At 36.5% G+C, this 27,429-nt stretch overlaps 2 protein-coding genes across 3 annotated transcripts in view; one reads left to right on the top strand and one right to left on the bottom strand.

The window, feature by feature from the left end:
* Nucleotides 1-2,275: 2,275 nt before the first annotated feature.
* Nucleotides 2,276-16,497, bottom strand: LOC107701475 (protein LBH-like). Of its 2 annotated transcripts, XM_016503480.1 has the most exons (4): nt 16,379-16,497; nt 7,574-7,683; nt 4,145-4,310; nt 2,276-3,258 (listed from the first exon to the last, which is right to left on the bottom strand). In XM_016503480.1, the coding sequence occupies exons 2-4, from the start codon at nt 7,658-7,660 to the stop codon at nt 3,206-3,208; spliced, it is 306 nt and encodes a 101-aa protein (XP_016358966.1). In that variant the 5' UTR covers nt 7,661-7,683; nt 16,379-16,497; the 3' UTR covers nt 2,276-3,205. The 2 variants fall into 2 exon arrangements, with proteins under 2 accessions (XP_016358966.1, XP_016358967.1); XM_016503481.1 differs by lacking the exon at nt 16,379-16,497 and having other exon boundaries at nt 7,574-8,111.
* A 6,512-nt stretch (nt 16,498-23,009) lies between these two features.
* Nucleotides 23,010-27,429, top strand: part of LOC107701514 (serine/threonine-protein kinase MRCK beta-like) — an 83,658-nt gene continuing 79,238 nt past the window's right edge. The window contains 1 exon segment of the mRNA XM_016503555.1: nt 23,010-23,797. Coding sequence (XP_016359041.1) covers nt 23,623-23,797 — 175 coding nt within the window. The 5' untranslated portion in view covers nt 23,010-23,622.

The raw sequence follows: 27,429 nt of genomic DNA on the forward strand, positions 1-27,429 counted from the left end.
AAGCCCGACACTGTGAAATACTTGGCTAATTTAAGAACTAATGGAGGCTAGAGGTAGATACACATATTTTAAACACTGCCTCGGATTTTAAGAACTCTCTGAGAAGTGTGCCAGAAAGCTTTAGTCTTCAAAATAACATGACATGTTTGGTCCACCTACGGTTCCAACCTTCATTATTCACAGAGGCCCGGGGAAAAAAAGCCTTTAAGATTGTTCAAGTGTGTTGGCTGCACTGTAGTTGTGTATTTCTGCATGTGTGGGTGCATGAGCATGCGTAGGAACACTTATAAATCAGAGTCGACTCATACCGGCAGCTTCCGTGACGGGGACGGGGAACTGTAATATCTCTCACTCAAGCGAGCTTTGGTATCTTCGAGATCCTTTGAGATCTCTTTGAGAAAAACATGTTTGAGAGTGACGTTTATTTTCGGAAACCTGCGGCTCCAAACAAGGTCACTCTGCCAGCAGCATTCAGTGGCAGAAAATGAGTGAAAATCATCTCCGGCCTGTCAGGTCGCCGCTCTCGCTGGAGGTGGCTGAACTTCACAGTGGTTCATTTCCCAGGAGCCACCTGACGATGTGCTTTTAGTGCTCCGTCTGGGGAGAGTCTCCACTGGAGAGCACAAACGCGACGTGACAGCTCTCTCTACCTGAACATACATGGTCCTCAGCCTCGTTTAGAAAGGAGGTAGCGAACTTGAGACTCGGAAAGGGCAGGATTGTGAATTCTGGGAGAGGTCTGAACAAGCCAATCTTTGAATAGAGTAAAGTTAGATAATTTTAAAGGTAATGTTCACCCATCATGTAGTTCCAAACATGACTTTCTTCTGTGGAACATAAAAGATCACATTTTGAAAATGTCTCAGTGTTTTGTTTTTCTTTACCACTCAATCAAGTCAGGGGTGTCTAAACTCAGTGCTGGAGGGCTACTGTCCTGCAGAGTTTAGCTCCAACTTCCCTCAACACACCTGCCTGGAAGTTTCTAGTAAGACCTTGATTAGCTGGTTCAGGTGTGTTTAATTGGGGTTGGAGCTGAACTTTGCAGAACAGTGGCCCTCCAGGAGCAGGATTGGACACCCCTGAATTAAGCACCCACTTATTTTTTCCGATAGGGATTTTCAAAAAGAGTTATGAGCCATGAAACAAACCAACCATCTACGAGGTGATTGACAACATTACAAACTTTAACTTGAAGCAAAAAAGTGTTTGAAAATCAAACAGAATGACAAAAGGTCATGTGTATACTTAAAGGAATAGTTTACCCAAAAGTGAAAATTCTGTCATCATTTACTCACCCTCAAGTTGTTCTAACACTGTATGAGTTTCTTTCTTCTGTTGAACACAAAAGAAGATATTTTGAAGAATGTTGGTAACAAAACAGTTGCCAGTGGCCATTGACTTCCATAGTATGGGAGAAATACTTTGGAATTCAGTGGTGACTAATTGATGACAGAATTTTCATTTTTAGGTGAACTATCCCTTTAACAGCTTTACTGAAGGAAAGAACTGCAATCATTGCGAATGTCAATGACCTTGGATAAAACTATTGATTTGAAGAGGTTGATTGTATATATATAAAAACATATTTTCAACAAACTATGCACCATCCATTAGCAAGCTCATAGCTCACAGTAGGTCCATCGTAGAGGTTTATCAGTTCCCCCATATAGAAAAAAAAAGAATGGGATTTTTATTTCTTCAACTGTTGAACTTGGGTGCAATGTTATTTTGGACCCCACTGGCATTCATGTATGGAACTAACAGTATTGTTTTTCACAGAAGAAAGATCTGTAGAATTACAATGAATTGAAACTCAAATAAATTTAAATACCCCCAATGAATGTAATTTTTAACAAGGAAAGTTTAGACAAACACCTAAAATGTACTTGACAACCTTGTTTGGAAGTAAAAAAAAAGTTTTTAAAGGCCTTACTTAACCTCAGATACTGCAGTCGCTACAGCAAACATGCTGAAGATTATTACAGATTTTAAAGGGATCCGACAGTTGAGTTAAAGGGAACAGTTTTAGGAGGGTTGAGATGAAAGACAAGGGGGGCTGAAGCCCCCTAAAACTGCTCCAGCAATGCCTGTGGCTGGAAAACATCAACTGCTTAGAGCTGCTGATGCTGCTGGGCTAGAATAACTATTGCTCGTGTCAACACAGTATTCAACTAGAAGTGCCTTTGGCTAGTACTTGACATCTACCCACAAGAAATCAGTGATGTGTCAAGGCTGGATCCTACATACATTCATTTGATGAATCAACAGAGCACGGATGTAGAAATAACTGCCTTTAATGCTAAGTGATACTGTGCTGCATTCATTCCCATTCCCAGACAGATTATTCATATTTTAAGACTAATACTCAAACATCAAAAGAGCAGTAGATTTGTAACAGAATACAGTGATATTCAACAGACTCTGAAGCACCAAAAAAGTTTCGCTTTAGGAAGGTGACAGATACATATGATGGGTAAAATAATGACCGTCTTATATGCAAACAGTCATTTCATTTAAATTATGACATACAGTGTAACTACAAATAAATGTCTAAGGCAAAGAAAGCTACATTTACAGCAGCTCTGACGAACACTAGTAAATAAGCAGCAGCGATGTGAATAACAGAATTAATGCAAGTGCCAAAGAATATGTGCAAATCTGGAAAGCATGTTAAGAAGAAAAGCCTAAGTGAACGTGAAAACAAACTGAGATATACTGTACATGGCGTAAAGTTTGAAATCTACACTGGCCATTATGCACTCTATAGTTAATTTACATATCATCTGAAATCCATTTTCACTTAATGTATGCTGATATAATACATCAAATTAATATCCTGAAGCTATATGTCCTTTTGATAGGAAGGAATGAAAGACTTTGGTCCAAAGCAAATAAATACATAAATGAATGCCAATCTATAATTTAGCAGGCATAGGTGACTTCTAATGGGTATCATGGTGTTACTGGAGATCTTTTACAACTCAATCACAGCAGCTGACTACCACTAGAGTTTGGCACGTGAGATAGCTCAGTTAAGACAGTCTCTCAGGCCTCGGCTCCACCTAGGGGAGTGAAGGTCAGCTGGTGGGCGGCTCTAGTGTGGATGATATGATAGGCAGACCTAACTGGTGGAGTCTCCCATTCACTCCTGTCCATAATGAAGACATTCACAGTGATTGGCTGGATTGGTGCCAACCATCGCCCATTAGTTTTCTGTCGCTATTGCGACCTCTTGGCTGTCTTCTGTGGCCTTGTCACCTGAAATACAAACACAATATATTCAAACATCCCGTAAATTAGATTTCCGTAAATGCATCTGCATCTGATGCTACAAGACTGCATTTCGAATTGTGCTAAACTGCATTTGAAATTAAATTTTTAAAAATTTACAACAACATTTTTTTTACGGACAGTACCAATCAAAAGTTTGGCATCGATATAATAATTTTTTAGAGCTTTTAGAAAAATTAATACATTTATTCAGCAAGGATACATTACATCGATCAAAAGTGACAGAAAAGAAAGTAGAGAATACTGAAAAATATATCACGGTTTCCACAAAAATATTAAGCAGCACAACTGTCTTCAACATTGATAATAATACGTGTTTCTTGAGCATCAAATCAGCATATTAGATTATTTTTTGAAGGATCATGTGACACTGAAGACTGGAGTAATGGCTGCTGAAAATTCAGCGTTGCAATCACAGGAAAAAAATACACTTTAAGATATATTACAATAGAAAATAGTTATTTTAAATTGTAATGATATTTCTAATGTGTTTCTGTAGTTTTGATCAAAGAAATGCAGCCTTGATGAGCATAAGAGACTTTAAAAAAAAAAAAATCATAAAGAGCTTCTTCTTATTTAACAAAAAATAAATAAATTGTTTTGTTTGTATAAATCAATGTATTTAGGTGGATTCATGGATGTTAAATAATATTTTTGACTAAGACCAGTTCATATAGATGTTACCATTTTGTGTTGTGTATAAATGTTTTCAGTATTGCATATAGTATGACGAAGATTTATGTGTTGTGTTAAAATTAATATTTTGAGGGGGAAAAAATTAAAAAATGTGAGATTAAAGAGAATAACAGTAAACTTAAAGGGGACGTTCTTATTATGGTTAACATGAACTTACTTGCAGCCTTGGCCTGTTTGTCTCTGGGGTCGTCTGTAGGGCTCAGATCATCAGGAGGCCAGCGGAGTTCCCCGCTCTCCACCTCCCCGCTCTCAGTGGGTTCAACCACGATGGATGGCAAGCGTTTGGAAAGCTTTGGGAACCGTTCGTGGGAGTCTGGGGAGATCTATAAGACAGGGATCATAAGAGGCCACAGTACATGACAGTTCAGTGAGCTAAAGTTCTCAACAGTTTTCATGAAACAGCATGATTTGACCTTTACTTCCTCTGTTAAAGATCTAAGGACCTCATTAAACCATCCTATTGGAAGCAGAAGTTTTCATTTTAGCACAAACCTCACAAAACTTTGTTTCTTTTGTGCTTAACACAAAAAAGTAAAGAAAAATTATATATATTCAGATATGTTTTATCAAATATTTACTGGGAAACAAAACAAAAAATGCCTATTAAAAATAATTTTTAAGGCAGGCTGTTATCAGGTCAACCTGTTTTAACCTTGGAAGCCTTTAGCACTAAATCCTACTTGAAATTTTCAGTGCATTCCCATTATAAGCAATCAGGGGGGGGGATAAATATATGTTTACAAAAGCTCCCCTCCTGCAGTTCCATCAAAAACTCCTTGATGGGTTTTTATTAATGATGTGTTTGGCATTCACCTCACGCCTTGTGTGAGTCTTATTGCCATAGCACAGCCGAGTTCATGAGAGCAGAATGTGACTCACGCTGTGTATGTTTATTTCTCCACAATTGCAGTGAAGTGTGAACAAGAGCGTCTTGAGTGTGTGTCTGCAACGTGGGGTATCAAGTGAGACGTGAATGTTCTAAAAGCATCTGCACCAACAGTGGAAAAGGGTGTGCATTGCATGTTGGTTTACACAGCACAGAAAGAGCGTATGACAGAGTGAATGACAGATTCAGACATGTTTCATTCAGCTAGCATATGATAGCACTGCTCATCCTGTGGTAAAGAAAGGGTAATGATGTTCAATTCCTGAAAAGATTGTGACCTTTCGAGTCTCTCTTGAGTGTCTGAGAGGAATCTGAATTCATCCAGCAGGCTGTATGAACGAGCAGGCATCTGTTTGGCTTTTTGTAGTGATGTGAGCAAAATGAAAGGGACTCCAATCAGGCTGAAATAATGGAGGTAAAGCTCCAATTAGACCCACCTAGACCCATCACAGTCATCTATCAGGTAACCGGAAAAACACTCAGCATGTATGTGTGTCTGACCATGACTTAAAATGTAACCTACCCTGCTCTCTGGAATAGCTGATTTTGATTGGTCAATCGTGGGTCTGAATGCTCAAATGTTTTTGTAAAATGCCACTTAATGGACACACCAAGAATGAAAACTACAGTTCTATGAGAATAGTATCCATAGCACAACTATAAAGGACACAGAGGAATGATACCTTTAGGGGGTCGTTCACATTCCATTGTGCCACTTTTTGATTAATTTTCTATGCAAAACATGCACTAGATGGACTTGTTTGACTGTTGCACACATGCCGTGCATCTTTTGCATTGTCTTGTGCATGACACAGCATTCTAAAAACGCAACTTGTTAAAAGAAGTTAAACTTTTAAAAAATGCGTTTATAGATTTTGCATTCTATGTGAATGGCCCTTTAGAGTCACTTTCAGAAGCTTTAAAGTATGGCTGCATCCAAAATCGCATACTTCCCTACTATATAGTAGGTTAAAAACACCTAAAAGACCCAGCTAAAAAAAACTAATAATGTTTTTCTAACATTCTCTGAATGTTCGAAACATCAGTTTTGTTGTTGTTATGTGAATGTTATTCTTTATCATTTTGCCAACATTGTGGGAATGTTAGTTTTGAACGTTCTCTGAATGTTCTGAAACAAGTAGTAACATTTTAGAAAATGTTAGATGAACATCGAACTAAATTGTTAAAAAAATTCCATGAATAATGTATACTATTTTTGTGTTAATGTTTTGAGAACATTATAAAAGACCAGATAACGCCGAAATAATGTTCTATTAACAATATGTTTGTTTGTAACTGTGAGAGAACCTTACTAGAATGTTAGCCACCATTCTGAGAACATTCCCTGTTAGCTGGGGAGCAGTATGTCCGAATTTACAGTATTCCAGATGACCTACTACTTCTTTACACTTTACTATCCCATGTTGCCAAGGGAGAGATTTGTGAATGGCAGTGAAGTGACGCAACTGACGCTGGTAGGTCACATGACAATGACAATGCAAGACAGAGTTCATCAAATTTAAACTTTGGAACTTTTGCATGAGTTTTTTTTTTTCCCCGGTTTCCCACCCACTTAAAACAGTTATTGTTATAGTTATCATTCTTAATGTGAGAACGGGCTTTAAATATATATGTTATCGTTGTCTATGACAACATAATGGTGCTATTTTCAGGTCTCTCATATTGCTTTGCGGACTAGGCCTGTCACGATAACAACTTTTTGTTGTGCGATATATTGCCCCAGAAATAATTGCGATAAGCAATATTATTGTCATTTTAAAGACCATTTTATGCCACTTAATATATAATCATAATGTAACAGCATAATAATGCAAGAAGGCCTACACACTTCCAAAAAACGTTTAATTTTTAAGAATATATAGATCATGGAAATTAAATATTGAAATATTAGATACCTTAAAAAACCTGAATAAATAGTAAATAAACATTTTTCTAACAAAAAGTGCAAAGTAACAAATAGAAAAAAAGAAATGCGCGATAAGTCGATATATTGATTATTGCGACAGGCCTATTGCGGACCTCTCTCTTTTCATTCTCTGTCACAAGTTAGAATTTCTCACTGGCGCCATCTTGCAAATCACACTTCAGTATAAAAAATGATTGTAAGCATAAACCTTCTGGCAGAAGACTAGGAGTTCCCTAGAAAATTAAAACATCGCCAAGCAATGCTAAAAACAGCGAACCAGAAATTTAAAGGGAAATAGAGGAAGACATGTTACATTGTAGGTCCACAAAAAAGGACGGATTGCAGATGAAATTTAATTATTATAATTATACAAATTAATTTAAAATTTACATTTTAGATTGTACAAATGTACATTGCAGTGTTTGTTCTGTTTCTAGACCAGTTATTTTTCAATTAAATTAACTATTAAATTAGTTAACATCCATGTAAGGAAATAAAAATTAATTTAAAAGAACTCAAATCAATATTTCATGTCCATGCATTCCCTTTGTCTTTCTATTTTTATTTCTTGTATTTATTTATTTTTGGCAAATAGCAATTTAATAAGTCAGGTGATCATAATCTATATTAAATCCCTGTATTTGAAAATGACTATATATTATTCCTTACTTGTTTTTGCATTTCATTAGCCCTGTTCCTGTGGCTTGAATAAAAACATTGATATGAATTTCAAGAGAGCATCCAGCCAGTTGACTAAGAGGAGCGCAACCAACCTGAAAAGAGATGTTCTGCTCCTCAGATGCACCGCTCACACTGTAGTCTCCCACCGCGGAGTCACAGCTGTTCATCACCTCCGTCATGCTGCCCAGTGACACACTTAAACCTACAACAAGTCAGGAGGAAGTGCATTTACACTCTGATAGTCACAGCGTCACTCGGTCCGCTCATTTGCCTATGAATGTGGGAGAGACTGATTCAGATGAGCCACCTGCAATAACCACAGCTGGGTTATTTTCTCATCTATGAAAAGATCCTGCCAAAACCATCCAGCCAATCCATGTGCACCTACCATGATTTTATGCAGATCAAGTCTATACATAGTTTGTTATTCAAATCAGCTCTTGCACCATTTTTGAAGGAAATTACTTTCACACTCATCAGCTAAAATCAAGAGGGAGGATACATTCAGTGGGTCGCAATAATATCAAGGTTGTTCTCCAAGTCATTCTAAATGCAAAACTAATCTAGGAGATGAAAACTGAATGGTGCTGAGCATCCAGTTGTACGCAGTATATGAAATTATTAAACTTTGTTCCCATATTAAAAACAACAGCTTTGCTTAAGTTTAAAGAACCAATAAATGTGTAATTCTTGAGGTAAACCAAACAAACGTCACTTTTTAAATCTTACACTGTAACAACCTAGTATATCAATCTTAAATATAACTTCTGTTTGGTGTAACCTAAAGTAGTCAGGTTGGTACAGACACATCAAATAATACTTCAGTAAAAGTCAGTTGAAGATGTTAGGTTATCTGACAAAACATTTTTACACTATACTTCTTATATATACTATTATAATGTTTATTGATGTTTTGAATGAGCTTTTAGTGCTGAAAACATTTTCATTTATTTTTATGTTTTAAATCTAAATTTAGTTTAAGTTCTAATAATTTTGTTGTGTCCTTTTGTCATTATTATTTTTAATTTAACATTTATTTTCCCATATATTCTATTTAAGTTTTTATGTTTTGTACTCCACTTTGAACTTTATATAAACTTTTTAATGAACTAGTAGTTTTGGTTTTAGTTTTTGTTGATAATACTGACTGTTTTTCATTGACTCTTTCTGCAAGTTACATCAATATGCCAGTGGATGGCGTTTTATCATTCACTCAAATGATTTGTTCAAAAACACTGATTTATTCAGGAATGAAACAACAAGCTGTCTTTATGAATTAGTCATTGAATCATTCACTAAAACAATTTGCTCATAAACACTTTCATTCAGGAGCAAAAAAATAACTGTCTTGCTCAAAGGAGCTTTGATTAGAAAACAAATTAATTGTCAAAGTGAAAATAGCTAAAATAACCGTCAAAATTGTGTCAAAGGGGGCATTTACACAACACTGTTTTCAACTAAAAACGGAAAAATTTACACAACAACAGCATTTTGGGAGCCTGAAAATACAAACTTTTGAAAACAGGCTTTAAAGTGCAAGTGTTTGAAAATGAAACCATTATTGTCTTTTTTGTAAACTACAAAAAAATGCTAATTTGTGAAAATGGTGAAGTCATGTGCATGCGCAGGGCCGGATTTACACATAGGCTTTCTAGGCATGTGATATACAGAGATACAGTATATAATATTTTTGTTATACTACGGGCTACCTAAAACAGCAAAAGAACCAAAACCCCAAAAGTCAATGAGCGAATAAATATAAGATAAGACAAACTATTTGCATGTTTTCCACCTTTTTTATTTATGGAAAGCACGCTTTCCTTCTTCCACTCTCTCTCACAAATGCATTAGACTGCATTAATAACTACATTAGCTTGAATATCAATGACTCAAGCCTCCGCTGACGTTTTGGTATTAGCAATGGAAGGTTTTGGATAATGTGCGTAAGAAATTAATGCCGCCACGACGCCAGAGCCTATTAATGGAACAGTCTTTCTCCATTCTCAAACAAATTAAGATGGTTCATACATTCGATGGTTTCACCTGATTACGAAATATTTTTGCTATTCTTTGCTATTTTTGTTTGCTGGGGTGGCAATACTAGTTATATATTAATGTTTGGGGGAGGGGGGCATTTAGCCTATGTCACAATAAGCGGTAAATCTGGTCCTGCGCATGCGTATTACATGTTCAGGCTAAAGGTATCTATGTGTGCAGGAGCCGGTTGCACCAGGTGTGTAGTGTTTCTTTACAAAGTGACATCACCAACTATGGGCCTGGCATGCATAATACAGCATTTCTAGTCATTGTCCCAGATACGTGTGAAGAGGGATCGTTTTAACAACGTTGTCGTCTATACAAAAACTTTTCAAAAACCCAAAGGATAAACCTTTCCATTTTTTTAGTACATCGTTGTCATGTAAACATACCCTAAAATGTAAGATATTGAGTATCAACTCCTTGTTTATTGAACAGTATTACGACAGCACTCTTGCTTGCAGCTTGTGTGATACTGCTTAAATAATACACAGGCCAGACTGGATACATTTACATGAAGCTCACATGGGTTGGCTTGCATAATCTATCTGCTGCATGATCTGTCTAATGCGACGTGGACCAGCTGGTGGTCCTGAAGGCTGAATCCTCAGCCCTCCGCTTGCCACATATATGCACACCTGCACACCGTCCTGTGTGACTGGGTGACTAACACGGCCCTTTACCATGAAAACGTGCATTAGCACACATGGTATTTGTTTGATAAAGAATGGGATTTTTGTATATAGTTTATACAGTTTCACAGTGTAATAGTGTGTAACCTTGTAGCATTTTATTGATTTTATATTACGGTTTTATTATTAAATACTGCATAAAAGGTATGCACACATGCAAGCATACAATGCTGCTTGTTCACTATGTTGCACATGCACGCAACAAGCGTTCTTTTTTAATCTGATGACACACATACTATCACCTGATCATTTGCATGGATAAAACCAGTATCCAGGCTTAGCTGATCTGAGATAAGGCTGTGAAGAGACCACAATGATGCTTCTTATGCTTTGATGTAATGAGAAACAGCAAAGCTCTAAAGCCAGACAGGTGACAGATGAAGTGAGAGAGTCCTTCACTACAGATCACCCACTTTAAAGATATTTTTGTTTTATCTGAGAAACCGGTCTGGGAAGAGAGGATATTATACTGTCATTATCATTGTAGTTTACCCTTGATTCCATTTGGGAACTGGGTGGCTCAACTGAATCAAAGGACGAGGGATACAGCGGAAAAACTGGGGGTGAGCAGATGAAAGAAAGTAGAAATAAGCAGAACTATCAAAGAAAAGGATTAAAGGATAGTGAAAATGAAATGATAAAGAAATAAACCATTTGGACCAAAGAACGACACCTATTCACCTGATAAAACAGACACACAAGCTACAATCTTACACACCGCCAGGGGCGCCGCTAGCAATTTTGGGCCCTATGAAAGAATATGAGGTTGGGCCCCCTACCGCACCAAACATACACTATATTGCCCAAAGTATTGGGAAAACTCAATAAAACAAACAAAAAAACTCATCGCCAAACACCAATGACTTGTACATATGCGTACAATCATTTTAGACACTTCCAAAACTGTGGCAAAAAAGATAAATCTCTTTAAATACATGAATTATGTTTCCATCTTTGATGCCACAGGTTTGGAAGTGCCTTTTTCTGTTCTAAAGAAGGGGGTGTCCCAATACATTTGTCCATATGTATGTACAAGTCACAGGTGTTTGGTGGTGAGTTTTTGGCTCAGGGTCTGCATTTAAAGTCACACCAGAGGTGTTCAGCTGGGATTAGGACTTGGCTTTATGCAGACCAGTCAAGTTCTTCCACACTGACTGAATCAACCTTTTTTTTTAACCTTGCCTTATACACAGAGGCATTGCCGTGTTAGAATAGAAAAGGGTCCTGTTCAAACTATTGGTATAAAATTAGAAGCACACAATTCCCTAGAATATCACTATATGCTTAAACATTAAGATTTGTACTCATGGAAATTACTAAAGTAGTCAAACCTGTTCATTAGAAGTGGGTGTCCCAATACTTTTGGCAATATATTGTGCAGGCCAGCCTAGCTATTCAAAATCTTTGTCTGCAATTTAATAATGTTGACCTATTACTTTTGCTTATTGCTTTTGACCATGAGGTATCAGTAACATAATTCATTCAGAACCTGTTTTATGGACATAGACTTTCTGTACCACACTATTCTGCTGACATGGAATGAGTTTGACTGCTTAATCGGTTATATTAATAGAAACGCTTCACTGGGGCAAACAAAGAAATCCTAAAATAATAAATAGGATACCCCGCTGCTCTATGTAATCAGATTGTGAATTTGAAGATTTTCTATAGCAAAACTAAAATGTGTTTAAAAGTGCGTCTGACCAAATCGTCCGGCTCGGTTTGCCCCCACCCCTTGAACTCGAAGACATCTCTAATTTGACAGTTTACCATCTGATCTCACTCGCAACTCTAGGCTACGTAGGACGGGACAAAACCATGCAGTGAATGGGGGGAAATAATTTTGCTGGAAATGCAGAAATAAGCCGTAATTTTGTTTTATTTGTATCTCTTTGGTAGATACATTTATAATTTCTATAACATTACTACTACTACTGTTACAGTAGTAAAACAGATCTCTGGGGGCCCCAAAAGTGTGTGGGCCCTTAGAATCGTCCTAACTTTCCCCCCCTTAGCGGTGCCCCTGCACACTGCTATCAAAGATCACAGCAGTTCAAAGGCCGAGCATGAAAAATCATCCCCAAATAATAAATAAATAAATGAACTTTTTACTAAAAGCACCGTTCAGATTAATTAGCAGAACACAGATGCTGGATGGCAGACAGATAAAGAAACTTAGCTGTTTATGTTCTCTGCCTTTAATGTTGGTTGAAAATGGACTGATTCATGCTCACTATTATGTTGATAGTGACCAGCACAAATGCAGCTCACTCCCCAGACCCTTGTTAGCATACAGGCTTTTTCATTGCTGAAAGTGAGTGGCAAAGACAAGGGGCTTGAGTGAGGGATCAAAAGGCTGTGCGTGTGCTTGGTGCCATTTATAGTGAGACAAAGCGCTGTGGAAGACTGGCTTTGTAGGCAGCCACACAAAGACTTCATATGCTCATCAAAATATTTTCAGACAGGCAAACCTGAAAAACGGTGCAGGTGTTATTGTGGGGCATTGCACTTTTGAGTATCTGCTGGTTTAAAGAAAGTCCCATGTTCAGTAAACTCCCCGTGGAGTGCATGGTGGTTAGTCTACTTTTCTACTGTTTGAAGGTGTCTCACTATGTGTGGCTCTGTGTTTCTGTGAAAAATAGAGATGGTATCTGAATAATTTAATATGACTGGGTGCAACGACAGACCTCACCCCCTTCCTGGTGACATGGAAAATCTTACTCAAATCTAGGCAAATGACCAATACTGAACTGACTGGAGCTACAGTCAGCTTGGAGTAATAGCTAAACTCTAACTAAATGTTGCCATCACAAACCATGCACAAAACACACTTCAAATCACATACTACCTTTCAAATAATTGACTGTTGAGAACAATGCAGTCAATAAAGCCAGAGCTTGATTGCAAAACAAGTCATTTAAAGAAACAAAAACACACCATCACATGCAAAATTGAAAAAATAAATCAATGAATAAAGCGATGAAAAGCCACTGCTTGAAAACTGCCAATAGAAATGGTCAGACAATAATAAGACATTATAAATCTGCTGTTATGTCCATCAGAATTGCGTAATGTAGCTATAAAATTAGTTTTACAAGGCTTCAAGTTTACTTTTTCACCCCAAAAAATTTAACTTCTGACTAAATTTACTGACTCTCAAGTTATTCCAAACCAATATGGCTTTATTTCTTCTGTGGAACACCAAAGGAGACCCTCAGCAGGGGCGGACTTACCATTAGGCAAAGGTCGGCAACCGCCTTGGGCCCCCAAAAGCCAAGGGCCCCCTAAAATGCTTTTCATATCCAAGATGTGCATTAAGCATGCGAACAATAGCTGTTTATGGTGTTTATTACCATGACAACCGTCTGCATGTCCGTGTTGAACGTGTTTCTTGTGTATCCTGCTTGTAGCAAATGAAAATACTATGGATCTGAAGCTGTAATTAAATATTGAGCAACAGTGCATGTTTTCTGTTTAAATGCCGCTTACTCATTTATTGGAAGGACCCAAGTAGAGGATGCATGCTCAGTTACTTTTTTGGTTGATATAATCCTTAGGTGTGTAAATGTATAATTTAATTTTCATTCTTTTTTCAGTTTCATTTAAATTTGTAGTTAAAATAACTAAAAAATAAATGTATTTTAAAGTTTAGAATTAGACAGACTTTGCGTAGGCATGGCTGTAACCAGGGTTTGAAAGTTAGTGAGGTCTGGGGTGGGGTTAAGAATTGTGCTATAATAACCCCGACAAATACCGTACAACTCATTACATACACTAAACACTTTAAAAGAGACAGACATGTAGATGTTTGTGAAAGATGTTTTCTCTGTTTTGGGAGAGATGAACATTGATCAATTATACCATATTTATTACATCAAAATTTGTTAATACTTTACTATAGGTTAGGGGTGGATAATTTTATCAGTTGTTTATCATTTATGCAACAATATATATTACTGTTATAGTTTTCATTAATAACCATTGCTATATAGATGATAACTTTAGTGCTCTTATCAATGTTTTAGCATAACTTTGCGAAAATGTAACTACTATACTGAATGAAATAGCATTCATCATGGCTAGTGTTTGCATATTTTATTTAATTCTGTATCCTACTTGTTCTAGAGATCTATCTGTGCACTAACTAGTGTTAAATGCTACTGTTTTTAATAGCATTGATAACGTTTCTGACAGATAATATCATGGTGTTTTTTGCGTTTTCCTTACCGAATGTGGAATCATGTCAGCAATAACCTGTCCGTGGGCTTTTTGATTACTGTCAGTTTAAGCGCCGGCGATCAGTGTTGCCAGATATTGCTATGAAAATGAATAAAAATCGAAAAATAAATAAAAAATAAACCGAAATTAGTTAAAATATTTTGCAAATAAGATAACATAAAAATATCGCTAACCCTAAACTGAAACTTCCCATTTTATTAACTTTCTAAAGTGTCAAATTAAGTGGAAAAGACAAGTCCAAAGACGCTTATAATAGTTGGTTCTGGCAACACTCCACGCCCTCTCTCACAACTCAAGCCTCATTCACTCCGAGATCATTTTCATATCACGGATGCTTAAACATTCTTGCAAACTGTCTAAACTGAATTATACATGCAGACACTCATATGAGGAGTGTTAAACAGCAAATTAGTAATTCAGAGAACACATTTTTGATTTTTGAACATGAAAAATTTACCGAGGTCCGGATTTGCCCAGGTCCTCGCTGGTAACCTAACTCATTAGCGGTCTTTCCTAGTCAATATAGGCTTTTTCACACTTTTCTAATTCTCACTAATTCAAGTTTTTATATGAATTAATCTCTGAAGGGAACCGACTGTCTTCAGAAAAGTATCGATGGCATTTTCATTTTATCTGATAAAGTAGCGTTTATGAGCGCAGCTCTGCTTTGTTTACAGCCGTTACCGGGGAAACAGCTACATTTCTGACGTTCCAAAAGCGCCTCCAACTGGCAGAGAATGAATGTGCATTTTCAGTCATCCAATCTGCAGGTTTTGTTATGACCAATGCAAACATTCACCCACATAACCCCATTTTAAATTAATATAACCGTTTATACTTCTAAAAGAAGAAAAAAAGTTTAAGCCTCAAGGTTGATCTAGGTAAATGTGTGTAAATTTATAGGGCCCCATTCCTATAGTTTGCCTGGGGCCCCCAATTCACTAAATCCGCCACTGACCCTCAGTCACCATTCACTTTCATTGCATCGTTTTCCATAAAGTGAAAGTGAATGGTGAGACTAAGACTTCCATTTTTTTTAACAGCAATGTAATCTGTGTTACATAAACGTTGCTAGTTTACTAGCATAACTTGCCTGAAAGTGTTACATGTAGTTGGTGAAAGGAGTGTTGTTATGCACAAATCAGGCTATAGCAAGGCCAGAGTGTCTTTTAATATTATTCAAAATATCAATAACACCATTAAAAACTTATTTTATTATTTTTATTTGTATTACCTTTTTTATGCAACAAAATAACAATCCACTATCGGTGCTACGCAGAGATATCCTGCACAGGTATTGGTCAGCACCCAGACCGGATCTATTCGTTGTTGTTATATCACTTTTTCCAACAAATAATTAGATCAAATTAGCCTACGTACAAAGTGTCAGGTAAAAAGATTATGTTACTGATTTCAGGGATACTCCTGTGACTTGTAATCAGTGCCAGGATACATTTCAGAAATAATTTACGTAACACCGTAAACTGGAGAAAGAATGTGGGTTCAGAAAGGCATGAGGGTGAATAAATGATGACAGAACTATTGCTTTAATATCAGAATGATGCTGATGCTATAATAAGAGATCAAATCTGATTGCATAATAATGGCAAAAGTAACCAATATTTTAATTTGACTAATTATTTTAATTAGAGCACATCACTCGTCAAAGAATAGCGCTGACATGAGTTACATCAAAAAGCTGAGTAATTCAGCATTTTCTTATTGTTCTTTAAAATCTTGCGTTAGCGCCAGAAACTTCTTTCAATACAGGCTAGACCTATTCGAAATCATTTAATCACTCGCATGAAAATATATAACATATCGTGCAACAATTTTGGTGCACTGAATGCTGGTGAATCCTTTGGGTGTTCAAGCTCAAGCGCGCATTGTGCACGGCATTTGTACGGCTGGTGTGTAAAGTGCTCATACCTGTAGCCTTCAGAAGTGTTGGCTCTCCGCGTAAAGCCCGTGACTGCTTCTCTTTCCAGTGGATGCGTCTGCTAGACTCAAGTCAGATTCTCCCAGACTGAAGCGCTGTTACTGTTACCTCAGAGCGCGCGGCTGTAATTTCATGCGCACTCACCCGAGTCACAAGAGCACGACTGTGTATGAGTGTGTGTGAGAGAGAGAGACACCTTTGGTTAGCTTACTATTGTACATTTGCCATAATTCAGATATTGAATATACATATACCCCAGTTAAAATATGTATAGATGCAGGGATCATATGAGATTCTGAAATGTTTAATGTCCTCTACAAATCATGTCCAACAGTCATTTTGTAAATAAATGGTTACCTTTTCACATATAATCTCTGAAATTCATGTATGATTTATTCTCAACAATGCATTTTAAATAAAGTATTGTAAAACATGTTATCAGGGGTGTAAACTACTTACTCAAATCTAAAAATATACTATAAATGTGCTAATCTAAATTATTTTTAAGGTCTCTATATCAAGTACAAGTAGATCATTTGTAGATTTTGTAGAATATACTTTAGTATTTTGTGGATTATTTTATTATAATATTATAAATATTAAAAATTAAAATATATATATTCTTAATTACATTCCAAAGGCATTTCTCCTCACATAAGTCACTACAACACCGACTTAAAGCAATGCATCACTGAAAATAAACAATTTTATTCAGAAGTCTAACAACTATAAAATTAACTGTTGACTAATTTAATGTTTAACAGTTTCAGGTGGATTATATAATCACAGCATCGTGATTAGGCAGGTTGCTTAACAAATTTTATGCATCAAATTTGCATTAATGAAAAAATCTCTGCTGTCTCTTGAAAACGGTCAAAATGATGTTAATGAAATCTGGAAACTTTTTTCACTAAAGTGCATTTTTGGCGAGGTACTTTTTTTTACAAAGTATCGATACTTTCATTTAAGTATAATTTCTCACCATTTTTTACCTTTCTGCATGCAAACCAATAAAGATTATATTGATATGGTTGACTGGTTACTTTCTTCATAATTGTTCCCTTTCATGCTTTGTCATGTGAAACCTTAGAAACTGCACTTACACGCTATGGAGAATGACATATTGTGAATAAGGACTTAAAAAAAGGATGAGAATTTAGTTAACTGACCTTAATCACAATCTAATCTGTACCCATAACGTCTTATCATGAAGGACATTTTAAACACATTGTCTTGTCATATCTGTTCATGATTGTTTTAATGAGTTGAACATAAAAAGTCTATGTATAATTGTATAATTGTATAAAAAGTCTATGTATAATAATTATACTATGTGTAATTGTCACCATAATGGTTGTTAGTTATTAATTCAAGCTAACCAGACCATAATATAATTTATAAATTTTTAAATAATTAAAAATAAAAATCTTATCACCAAGATATAACTGTCAGTTGTGAGAACTGACTGTGAGAGATGCATTGTCCAGGGTATTTAAAGTAGTTTGCAAGTGATTGTGTTTGTGATGTAAAAAGTCATGACCTGTGGAGTTCACGCACTCACATAACTATTAGACTGGTATCTTATCCTGACATTTCTGTGTCAAATTACACAGTGTGATGGAACACACAGTGATGGAAAACAGGGCGAGAAGTCAAATGTCAGAGGTTACAGTATCTCACCTTCCTATTGGCTCAACCCTGATTCTGGTGATGATGTCACTGCGAGTAAGGAGTGAGAGGAGATGCTGCCCTTCATATAGAGATCACCTCACAGCCTAGGATCCAGCAAAACCCAGACTTTCCAAAACCCAGTCTCTTGGCAGGCAGATTTTTCCATTGGCTCTGTAACTTGACAAGGAAAGGTATCCATTTTGACACATATACCTCTGTGCATGTTAATTTTTAAACACAAAGAGTCAGTGTCAGTTCAGCGCAATGTTTGTGTATTCCTGCGCCAAAATATAAGAAAAGAAAAAACAAAACATATATATATATATATATATATATATATATACACCTATCTACGTGTAAAGCTAACCGAGACTTGTCATTTGCACTTTCATATTGTCGCTCTTTTGTTAGGTTTGATTGCTTCTATTGTCATCATTTGTTTAAATAATTTTGGATAAAAGCGTCTGCTAAATGACTAAATGTAAATGTAATGTAAATGCATAACCTGACAGAAAGCACTGACCAAGGGTTAACCACAGAGCTGTGACCCCAGGCCACATAGCTGGCGCTCTCATCTTCACATTTCTGATTTTTGCAATGAGTTTTAAGTGACTGTTAATATGATTTTTTGTTAGTCAGTGTATTAAGTCACTACAACTTACTGAATAATTAGTGTCTCATCTAATCACTCAATGAGTGTTTCATCCGCGGAAAGACAGGTGATTGAAAACACTGTCACATAACCTCAGAAAATCCATCCAGTGTCCATATACTATAGCGAGAAAATGTGCACTAGAGAGGAGAATTTAGCAAAAATTACATTTATTATATATTTTTACTCATATAATTACTCTTTTTTGATTATAATTAATAAAAATGTATAGATATTACTTTATTATAAAAATGGTCTATAAGAACTTCTAGTAACTTTGAGTATACAAATCAATTGTTACTTTTAACCTTAACAATAGGGTTCCCTGTATAGTTTAATTTAGAAAAATTGAGAAAAAAAATAACACGTACTCAATCGCAAGCTTGTTCATTATTCCTGAATAGTTCTTCACTCCAGGCTGAATTCAAAAGTTTGCAGCCTTGTTTGAAGTAAGTTGAAGTTTTAGATTTCCTGAGCAACATTTACAAAATTCACTGTATAAGTTAATGTTAGATCTTTTGCTCCAACCGCTGGTTAATCAGATGATAGAAATAAGAGAAATAAGTCCCAACAGACTAACATTTGAAGTTACCGTAGGAATGTATAGCTGTGTGGGGTAATGTGAAGTAATCAGCAATCATAGGATTTATTCATGCTTTTTTATGCCAGGTTGGAGTTATACACTGATTTTCTATCATGGTCTAGGATCCCCTGAATTAGCCTTGGCCACCCCATGTATAAAACTCTAGCTCCGCCACTGTATGTGCTGACATTTATTTCTCATTAAAAAGACCAGACCAGTTTATTTAGTCTCACATCAATCGCAAACTGAGATGCAATTTCCACAGAGAGTTCAAGAGGTCCAGGCTCAGGACCGAGAAACCGACTTGCAGAGTAATTGAAATGTAGAGCTCCTCCTCTCCTCGTCTTTCCTCTTCACTCTTCACTTTATAAGACTGCTGTGTCTCTTTGAATGAAGAGCTCTGAACTCTGCGTGTGTGGAGGAGTGTAATAGACTGACCTTTCAGTAATTTTGTCATCTCGTTCAAATTCACTTCAGGCCTGTTTTCTGACATTCTCTATTCATTCAACCAATTAGCACTTCATGCATCTGCCTACTCTCCCTTGGCTTTTGTGGAAGTCTCAGATTGAAAGCTTCTCTGAGGAAAATAAGGAATTAACTGAAATTTCTTTCAATATCCTGATGTCCTCCAGCTGAAAAGAAATCTCTAACATCAGACCGCAATGTTAAGTTTGATTGAAGTATGAATACAAATTTTATCGATAGTGTGCTGAGTGGCTTTTCAACAAGTTATAAAATTGGAAAAATTATTCACTCTATATCATCTTCATATAGCACTGCATACATTATATCAGTCAAAAGTTTAAAAGCACTTTACTGAATTTACTGGGGTTTTGTGTGTGTGTGATCCTTTTGATCTAAAGACTAGAAACCAGTTTCAAGCATTTAAGCTTAAGATTAAACTTAAATTTAATTCATTTTGTAGATAAATTGTGCCATATGAATTTCTTTATAAAACTAAAACTGAAAAGATGAAAAGAATGAGCTGAACTGGATAATGAAGTCAACAAGAGCTTCAGCTTACATGTAAATTCCTTCAGTACTGTCTAAAAAGCAATTGTGGATTAATTTACCTGTATATATTATACACACACACACACACACACACACACACAAAGAAAAACAAGTAGATAGTGGAACAGATTAACTTTGTTTAACCAAAGTGAAGTCATTAGCATTTTTTGTATGCTGAAATTTCAAACACAAATATGTCGAGAGATACAAAAAAGTTGTGGACATATTCAAAATTATGTAACTGAATATTCAAATATTGCATGATATTATTATATATTATTAAACAATATTAATAAAATGTATTATAATAAAATAACATCTTTATATTCTACCATTTAATTTAGTATTACTTTGTAAAATTGCACTGAAGAAATATGACTGAAATTTTTTTTTCTAAAAACTAATTAATAAAATTACTATTGTTTTTCTAAAACAAGGACTCTAAAAGACATCTGTAACGTAATCATACTTTACCATACCTCCTATTAAACTGCAAGCACAATTGGATATCCTGTAGTTTAACTGATAGAACTTTGTGCCAAGATCATGGGTTTGTCTTCCAGTGAACAGACATAATCATGATATATACATATCCTATTGTTTAAATGTTTTTTTTTTTTTTTTTTTAATGCTTTTTTGAACAAGGATGCATTATGTTACAAAAGATTTCCATTTTGAATTAATGCTATTCTTTTGACTTTTCTATTCATCAAAGAATCCTGAAAAAGTTACACAAAAATATTAGGCAGCTCAACTGATTTCAACATTTATAGCATAACTGAAAAGCGTCATTCAGCTTTGCATCACACAAATAAATTACATTTTGAAATATATTGAAATGTGCTGAATGTATGGAATGTCAGGTGTCGAGGAAGAAAGACTGTAACAATAATCATGATTTTATAGTGAATCCACACTCATGCTCACAAATGCAGTGTTTGCAAGATATTGTTTAAGGGAACAAATGATGGCAAACATCTTCATGTTTTTAAAGGCCAGTTTCTAGATTTATTTGCATTAATGATGCCCAGATAGACTCTGCAGTGGTGAGCAATCCCACAACATGAATGAATTAATGAATCTGTCACACTACTTGTGCAGCAGCAGATGCAAAAGGCCTGGTGCTCCCTCTGCTGCACAATGCATGTAACAAAGATTTAAAAAAAATGTATGCATTTTAAATGACATATAAGAATCTGTTAAAAGCAATATGACAGATTTTAATGTGATATTCTAAACATGAACAGGCTTTTTTACATAACCCTCAGACATACAGATCTAGAGTTCCAGTGTGACACATAAAAACAACTGCAACTTACTTCGGCTGTCTGATGCTTTTATATATTAGAAGGGCTTTCCTCTGTGAATCTTTATCGCTTGGCAACAGAAGCTGTAAGGCTTGAGGGTGATTGGAGGAGAGGAACGCAAGGTAAAGCGTGACATTCAAGAAGCAGTGAATGAGTCCGTCCCCTCCACCTTCCATCAGTCAGAATGGATTGGGAGAGCGGCAGACCAGAAAAAGGAAAAACACAAAGTGTTCAAATAAACTCTACAGGGTATCCTTTTCTCCTAGCTCATGTGGCCCCAAAAACACCCCAGGGCACCAAAATGTAGGTAAAAGGCAGAAATTACGGTTGAGGCAGTAAAAATAATCCGTCCTGACACTTACAAGCTCCCACAGAGACTTGAAGCTCTCTGCTTATAAAATATTGAACAGCTACTAACACAATTCTGTCTCCCAGAGCTGTCTGCAATTCATCTCAGAAAAAAAGCTCAATAGGAGGTGCAAAGACTGCAGGGAATGATAAATGGGGGTGGAGTCGTGGCCTAATGGTTAGAGAGTCGGACTCATAACCCAAAGGTTGCGGGTTCGAGTCTCTGGTCCGGCAGGAATTGTAAAAATGGCTACTCATTCTCACCAGCAGAGGTCAATGTTTTCAAAGCATTCACATATGATGGCTCTGCTCAGTTTGCTGGTGAGTCTGCAGCAGCGGAGTGTAAATGGATTTATGAATGTGTATTATTTGCATAAACCAATCAACTAATAAATAAATTATATTTATTTATTTATTGGTATAAATTATACCGATATAATCGTATAATATTAATTATGGATCATAAAAGCAGATTGCTGTGGCAGTGAAAAGGTCACTGACATATGATTTAGTGAATGCCCAGACAATTACAATCTGTGTTAAATAAATGTAATAAATTAATTTAGATGAAACATTATTCATATTAATAATATTAATAATATCATCATTTGAGAACACAAACTGAAAAAGTTAGAACTGCAATTACAATACAAAAGAAAACTCCATAAGAACAGCCATTATATTTGTAGGATTATATAATAAGTGTGGAAATTTTATTTAAATATGTAACTGAATATTAAAATATTTTATATGAATCAATATGGATCATATTATATTAAACACTTGTGTATCCTACCATTTAACATTATCATTTGAAAACACATGTTACAACTGCTTTTAGAAAATTTGAACTGTAATTACAAAACAGTTGCTAAAGTTTGCAATCTCTCAATTTTTCTGATAAACTGAACTTTTCAGTCTGGTCAATGAGAGGCTGCTTTCAGTGCATGCGAGCTCCTGATGAGGTCTAGCTGCCTCCCGGTGTCAATCAAACAATGGCGTCATGTATCCCCAGCGTTTCCGGTGCAGGTAGGCGGGGCTCTGCTATCCCGGGTCTGGATTCTTCGTTCGGGAGCGCTAGACAAGGCTGAACACGAATGCAGCCATATTCGGCTCCACAGAGAAGCACACCGGCTAGCGCAGGTTTACACGCAAGGATTCGCCTACTTAGAAAAAGCACCCATTCCCGGTTTTTGGGGGGCGTGTTTATGTAGGTTAAAGGTGTGTGTAGTTCTTCGTTAGGGAGTTTATCATTGAAGATTTCCAGTTGATGAGCGTCCGGTCATCCTGAGATTCGACGGGAGAAAAGCCCGACACATCCCGCAAAGTGGAACTACAGATTTGTCCGGATTAAGGCAAATGGAGCCGACAGGGCCTCGGGAGTGAGGAGGGGGGTGGAAACGCTGGAAAGCAGCGGAAAACAACCGGGTTAGGCGCATTAGGGCTTCGTTTATCTAAGCACAATGTTAGGCACATTTTGCTAGCTGGATGGCTGGCTAGCTGTTGGAGTCTGGAACTTCAGAGCTCCACACATATCAGCCAGATAAATACTATTTGTATATATTTATAACGCTCATCCTCGGTATATTAATCTCAACAAGAGTTGTTTTATCCTTTCTGGCTGTGGGAGTGGTAGCCAGGCCGCTAAACTGGTAGAAAATGTCTGCGAAGGTGCGCCTGAAGAAGTTGGAGCAGTTGCTGCTGGATGGCCATCAGAAAAACGACAGGTCATTGAGTGTGGAGACACTGCTGGATATTCTCATATGTTTATACAACGAGTGCAGCAACTCGCCCTTAAAACGGGAAAAACATGTGACGGACTTTTTGGAATGGGGTAAGTTGATGTGTTTTGGTGTACTGACTGCATTTGGGTATAGAAATCAGTGCGTGTGCCTTTAAGACCTGTTTATCTGTAATTACATTTGCCTTAATCACCCAGCTGACTTCAGGCTATTGTCAAAGTTGCTGCCGTGACATTTGCTCTTGGGATTCCTGGCCTTATTGTTTTGACAATACTTCTTGTCATCTAGCTGTTCCAGCTTTAATATTCAACAGCAAGGATGTATACATGTTTATGGATAGTATAAGGGAAACGGTGCAAAGTAGATCCTGCCATTGAAGTTTAATCTGTTCATGGCTTTATAACTTTTTGAGGGTTTGTTTTAGAGATGTGTGTGTATATATGTATGTATATGGTGATGAGGGCATGGAGCTCATCCTCGAGACGAAAAAGCCCCCACAAGTTTTATTCAATTTTAGGCCCAAACTGAGCAAAATATGCAGTTTGTTGCAGGTATTGTTTTTTTTTTCCTATAGGCAAAAAATAATATTAAATTCGGATTGCTTGTAATGTATATGAGTTTTATAACAGTCTAACAGACTAGTTACATAAAATGCATGTAATTGTCAGTTGCTACTCTATAACTGAAAAATATGGTGTATATTAGATTATAAGATAATATTTAAATGCTAAGTTTTATTTTCAAAAGTCTGTCTTTTTAATTGTGGGGGCAGAACATAACATATAATAAAATGCAATATAATGATGATTGAGAGATAAACAAATGTTCCTCAAATGCCTGATTTATTATATTTTATACAATTGTAACATGACTTTTCTAAAAAAAAAAAAATGTATGGATAATCAAGTAAACCTAAATTGCTTCAGTCCAGTAAATGTTCACCTTGAAATATTAAAACCAAATGAAGTTCTTGCATTTACTTTATAAAAATCACTAAAGATTTCACAGCAGAAAGACACATGAACCCCAGCCTGAGGGTGGATGTTTTTAAAATTAGAAACTTTCAATCAGATGATGAAAGGTATGTAGTAGTAGATTGTGTACAACAGGTTTTTTAGGAATATCTGCTCACATGCATAATATAGAGACCTTAGAAATTCATCAGATATGACACAGTAGGCTTTATAGGGTTAATCAGATATTGCTGATAAATATCGGACAAACCAGTTGGACTTTGTTTTCGAGGTTAATGTAAATATTTCCCTTTATAAAGTTTGGGCACATGGATTCCTGTTGATGTTCTTGCATTTATGCTACATTAGTTGTTGCTTTTGCCATTACCATTTGCTTGAGTGTGATGCTCATTAATCAGTCTGACAGGACTGTCTTTCGGTCATTGTGGTATTTAAGAGTCTGTTGCTTTCTGGAAGAGTTCAGTTTAAAATGTAAACAGGACTGCAGTAGGTGGGTTGCCCCTTTTTGGGCTCTTCCTGGTACTTTTGATTGAGGTTGGCCTTCACAGTGAGTGGATTCTCTGTCCTGGGTGTTGGGTTGACGTCAGTAATGAGATTACACCCAAGTGTGTCTGCTCCTCTAAAGACCGCCAGTGTCCTCGTGCAACCCGTCACTAGCAGGTGCCACCTCACATCCCATCACTGTGAGTGAGCCATAGTATGACCCAATTTCCAGGAGTCATAAACTCCTCTGTTCTTGTCTTACTGCAACACTGGCAGGCCACACGCTTTCTTATGGCGCCCTTGATTGTGGAAGTTAACGATTTACATGGATGTTATGCTGGCGCCGGTTAAACACAAGCAAAGCAATAACGTCATTGTAAAGTGCAGTGTTGGCAGAGTGATATTAGCTCTCAATATGTGCTTTCCATTTTATAAAGTGCTCCTCAAGTGAAGATCTTAGTATAACCGTGGAATTGTAGTACAATTGTCAGTTTACCTTTTCTGGTAAATACCATATCTGCTATTCACACATGGTTTTCTGTCTTTTAACTTTTGTCAGTTTTGAATTGCTACTGTTGGCACATCAACTCCAAAATGGTGTTAAATCTCTGTGATGTTTGCTGGAAATGAACGATTGACAGTTTTGGTGGAAATATAGTAAGATAATAAGAGAAGCTCTAACTGCAGTCTGTTGACTGAGTTCTTCATCTGCTGATATAGCGAGAAGCTTCGTTTCAGTGTCTGTCCAATTTGATGACATTTAGATAATCACAGTTTTTGTCTCCCACTACATTTGTTGAGTAATTGCGTTAGCTCTTTCAGAACTTTCTGATTGGCTGAAACACTTTGACGCCAGACTTCTTGTTTAAGAGTGTCCTGACCTTATATGTGCTTGAACACATCATTTTATGGCTGTGTACTAGGGCTGCAACAAACGATTATTTTGATAATTGATTAATCTAACGATTATTAGAACGATTAATCGACTAATCACTTATTTCGCTGATTAATCAGTAGACATTTATTGATTATTCAGCTTTTGCAATTATTTAAAATATTAAGTTATACATATTCTAACATAAATTAAGGTAATCACTTCAGCTTTTGAAAGTCATATGATGTAATTACAATTAAACAATACATTTATACAAATAAATATATTTGGCACACAAAATGAGATGGCAGAGAAACTCTTATTCACCATTTAATTAGCTATATGAGAAAGTAGCTGAATGACACATCATTCTGCCTAAAATCTCTTTTTGTAAGTCATATGGATAAGAAACAAAATAAAGGTTAAGTGATAAGATGTTTTATTTCTGGATAAACAATTTTATTCACAACAATCTCTCTTAAAATACCTTATAGGGTTATGATAATCAAAACAGTCCTGAGCTAGATCAAGCTTTGATCTCTGCAAACCAAACTATAACTTTAATTAAACGTTTTTTCCCCACTAATAAAAAGATTTCTTCATTAGCTAGCTCCACACTGGAGAGCTGCTTTATAACAGAAAATCAAGTTGTAATTCTAACTGAAAGCGACACTGACTCTGGTTTTTCATGTTTAATACTGTAAAGCTGCTTGATTTAAGGCTATCTATTGCATAAAGTACTATATAAATAAACGTGACGTGACTGGACTTTACTGAAATACCGAACTGCAGAGCTCCTACAAACATCCACATCGCTGTAATCATATGCGTTTTAAACTGCTGCTTTCTCACTGCTGTCCGTTTCTGTTGTTTATTTCGTTATTGAGAGGAACGCGCGCAGTATATATTTACATATTCATCCAAATGCCGCTCAGCAGCCTCAGGTTCGAGAAGGGTATAACTGCAGCCTGGAGATCTCCAAATGGGGGCGGGAACGCCAAAACGGGGTGGAAGCTCCAAAATAGGGCGTGGCTTCCTCCCATTGACAGACAGGCACATGACACGCATACGCAATTTTTTTCCCCCAATCCACTTCAGTGCAAACTCCGCCCCACAGCTGATTCTAACGATTGTATTGGTTGTGTCAATTAAAGTGTTGATTTCCTACACTATGCTACAAAAAATGCTAACCCTTAAACCTACCCCACACCTGACCCTAACCTTAACCAGTGAAATTGATTGCACGGCGGGATTGGCGCTGCGTGGTAAAGAAAGTTGCAGTTCAGGAGATAAACGGTTAATAAGATTATGCGATATGAGATCGTTCCGTAACTCCCCAACCGGACCTCACCAGACAATGGCACCTTTTTAGTTACACCCAGCGTCACTACCC

This window comes from Sinocyclocheilus anshuiensis, unplaced genomic scaffold, assembly GCF_001515605.1.
Source record: "Sinocyclocheilus anshuiensis isolate Anshui unplaced genomic scaffold, SAMN03320099.WGS_v1.1 scaffold1051, whole genome shotgun sequence".
Lineage (NCBI taxonomy): Eukaryota > Metazoa > Chordata > Actinopteri > Cypriniformes > Cyprinidae > Sinocyclocheilus > Sinocyclocheilus anshuiensis.

Excerpts from the sequence above, each read along its gene's own strand:
- LOC107701475 (XM_016503480.1), bottom strand. The coding sequence starts at position 7,660 with ATGACGGAGGTGATGAACAGCTGTGACTCCGCGGTGGGAGACTACAGT. Across the intron at positions 4,311-7,573 it reads AGCAGAACATCTCTTTTCAG|ATCTCCCCAGACTCCCACGA; the intron begins GTTGGTTGCGCT and ends CCTGTCTTATAG. Across the intron at positions 3,259-4,144 it reads CAAACAGGCCAAGGCTGCAA|GTGACAAGGCCACAGAAGAC; the intron begins GTAAGTTCATGT and ends TTTGTATTTCAG.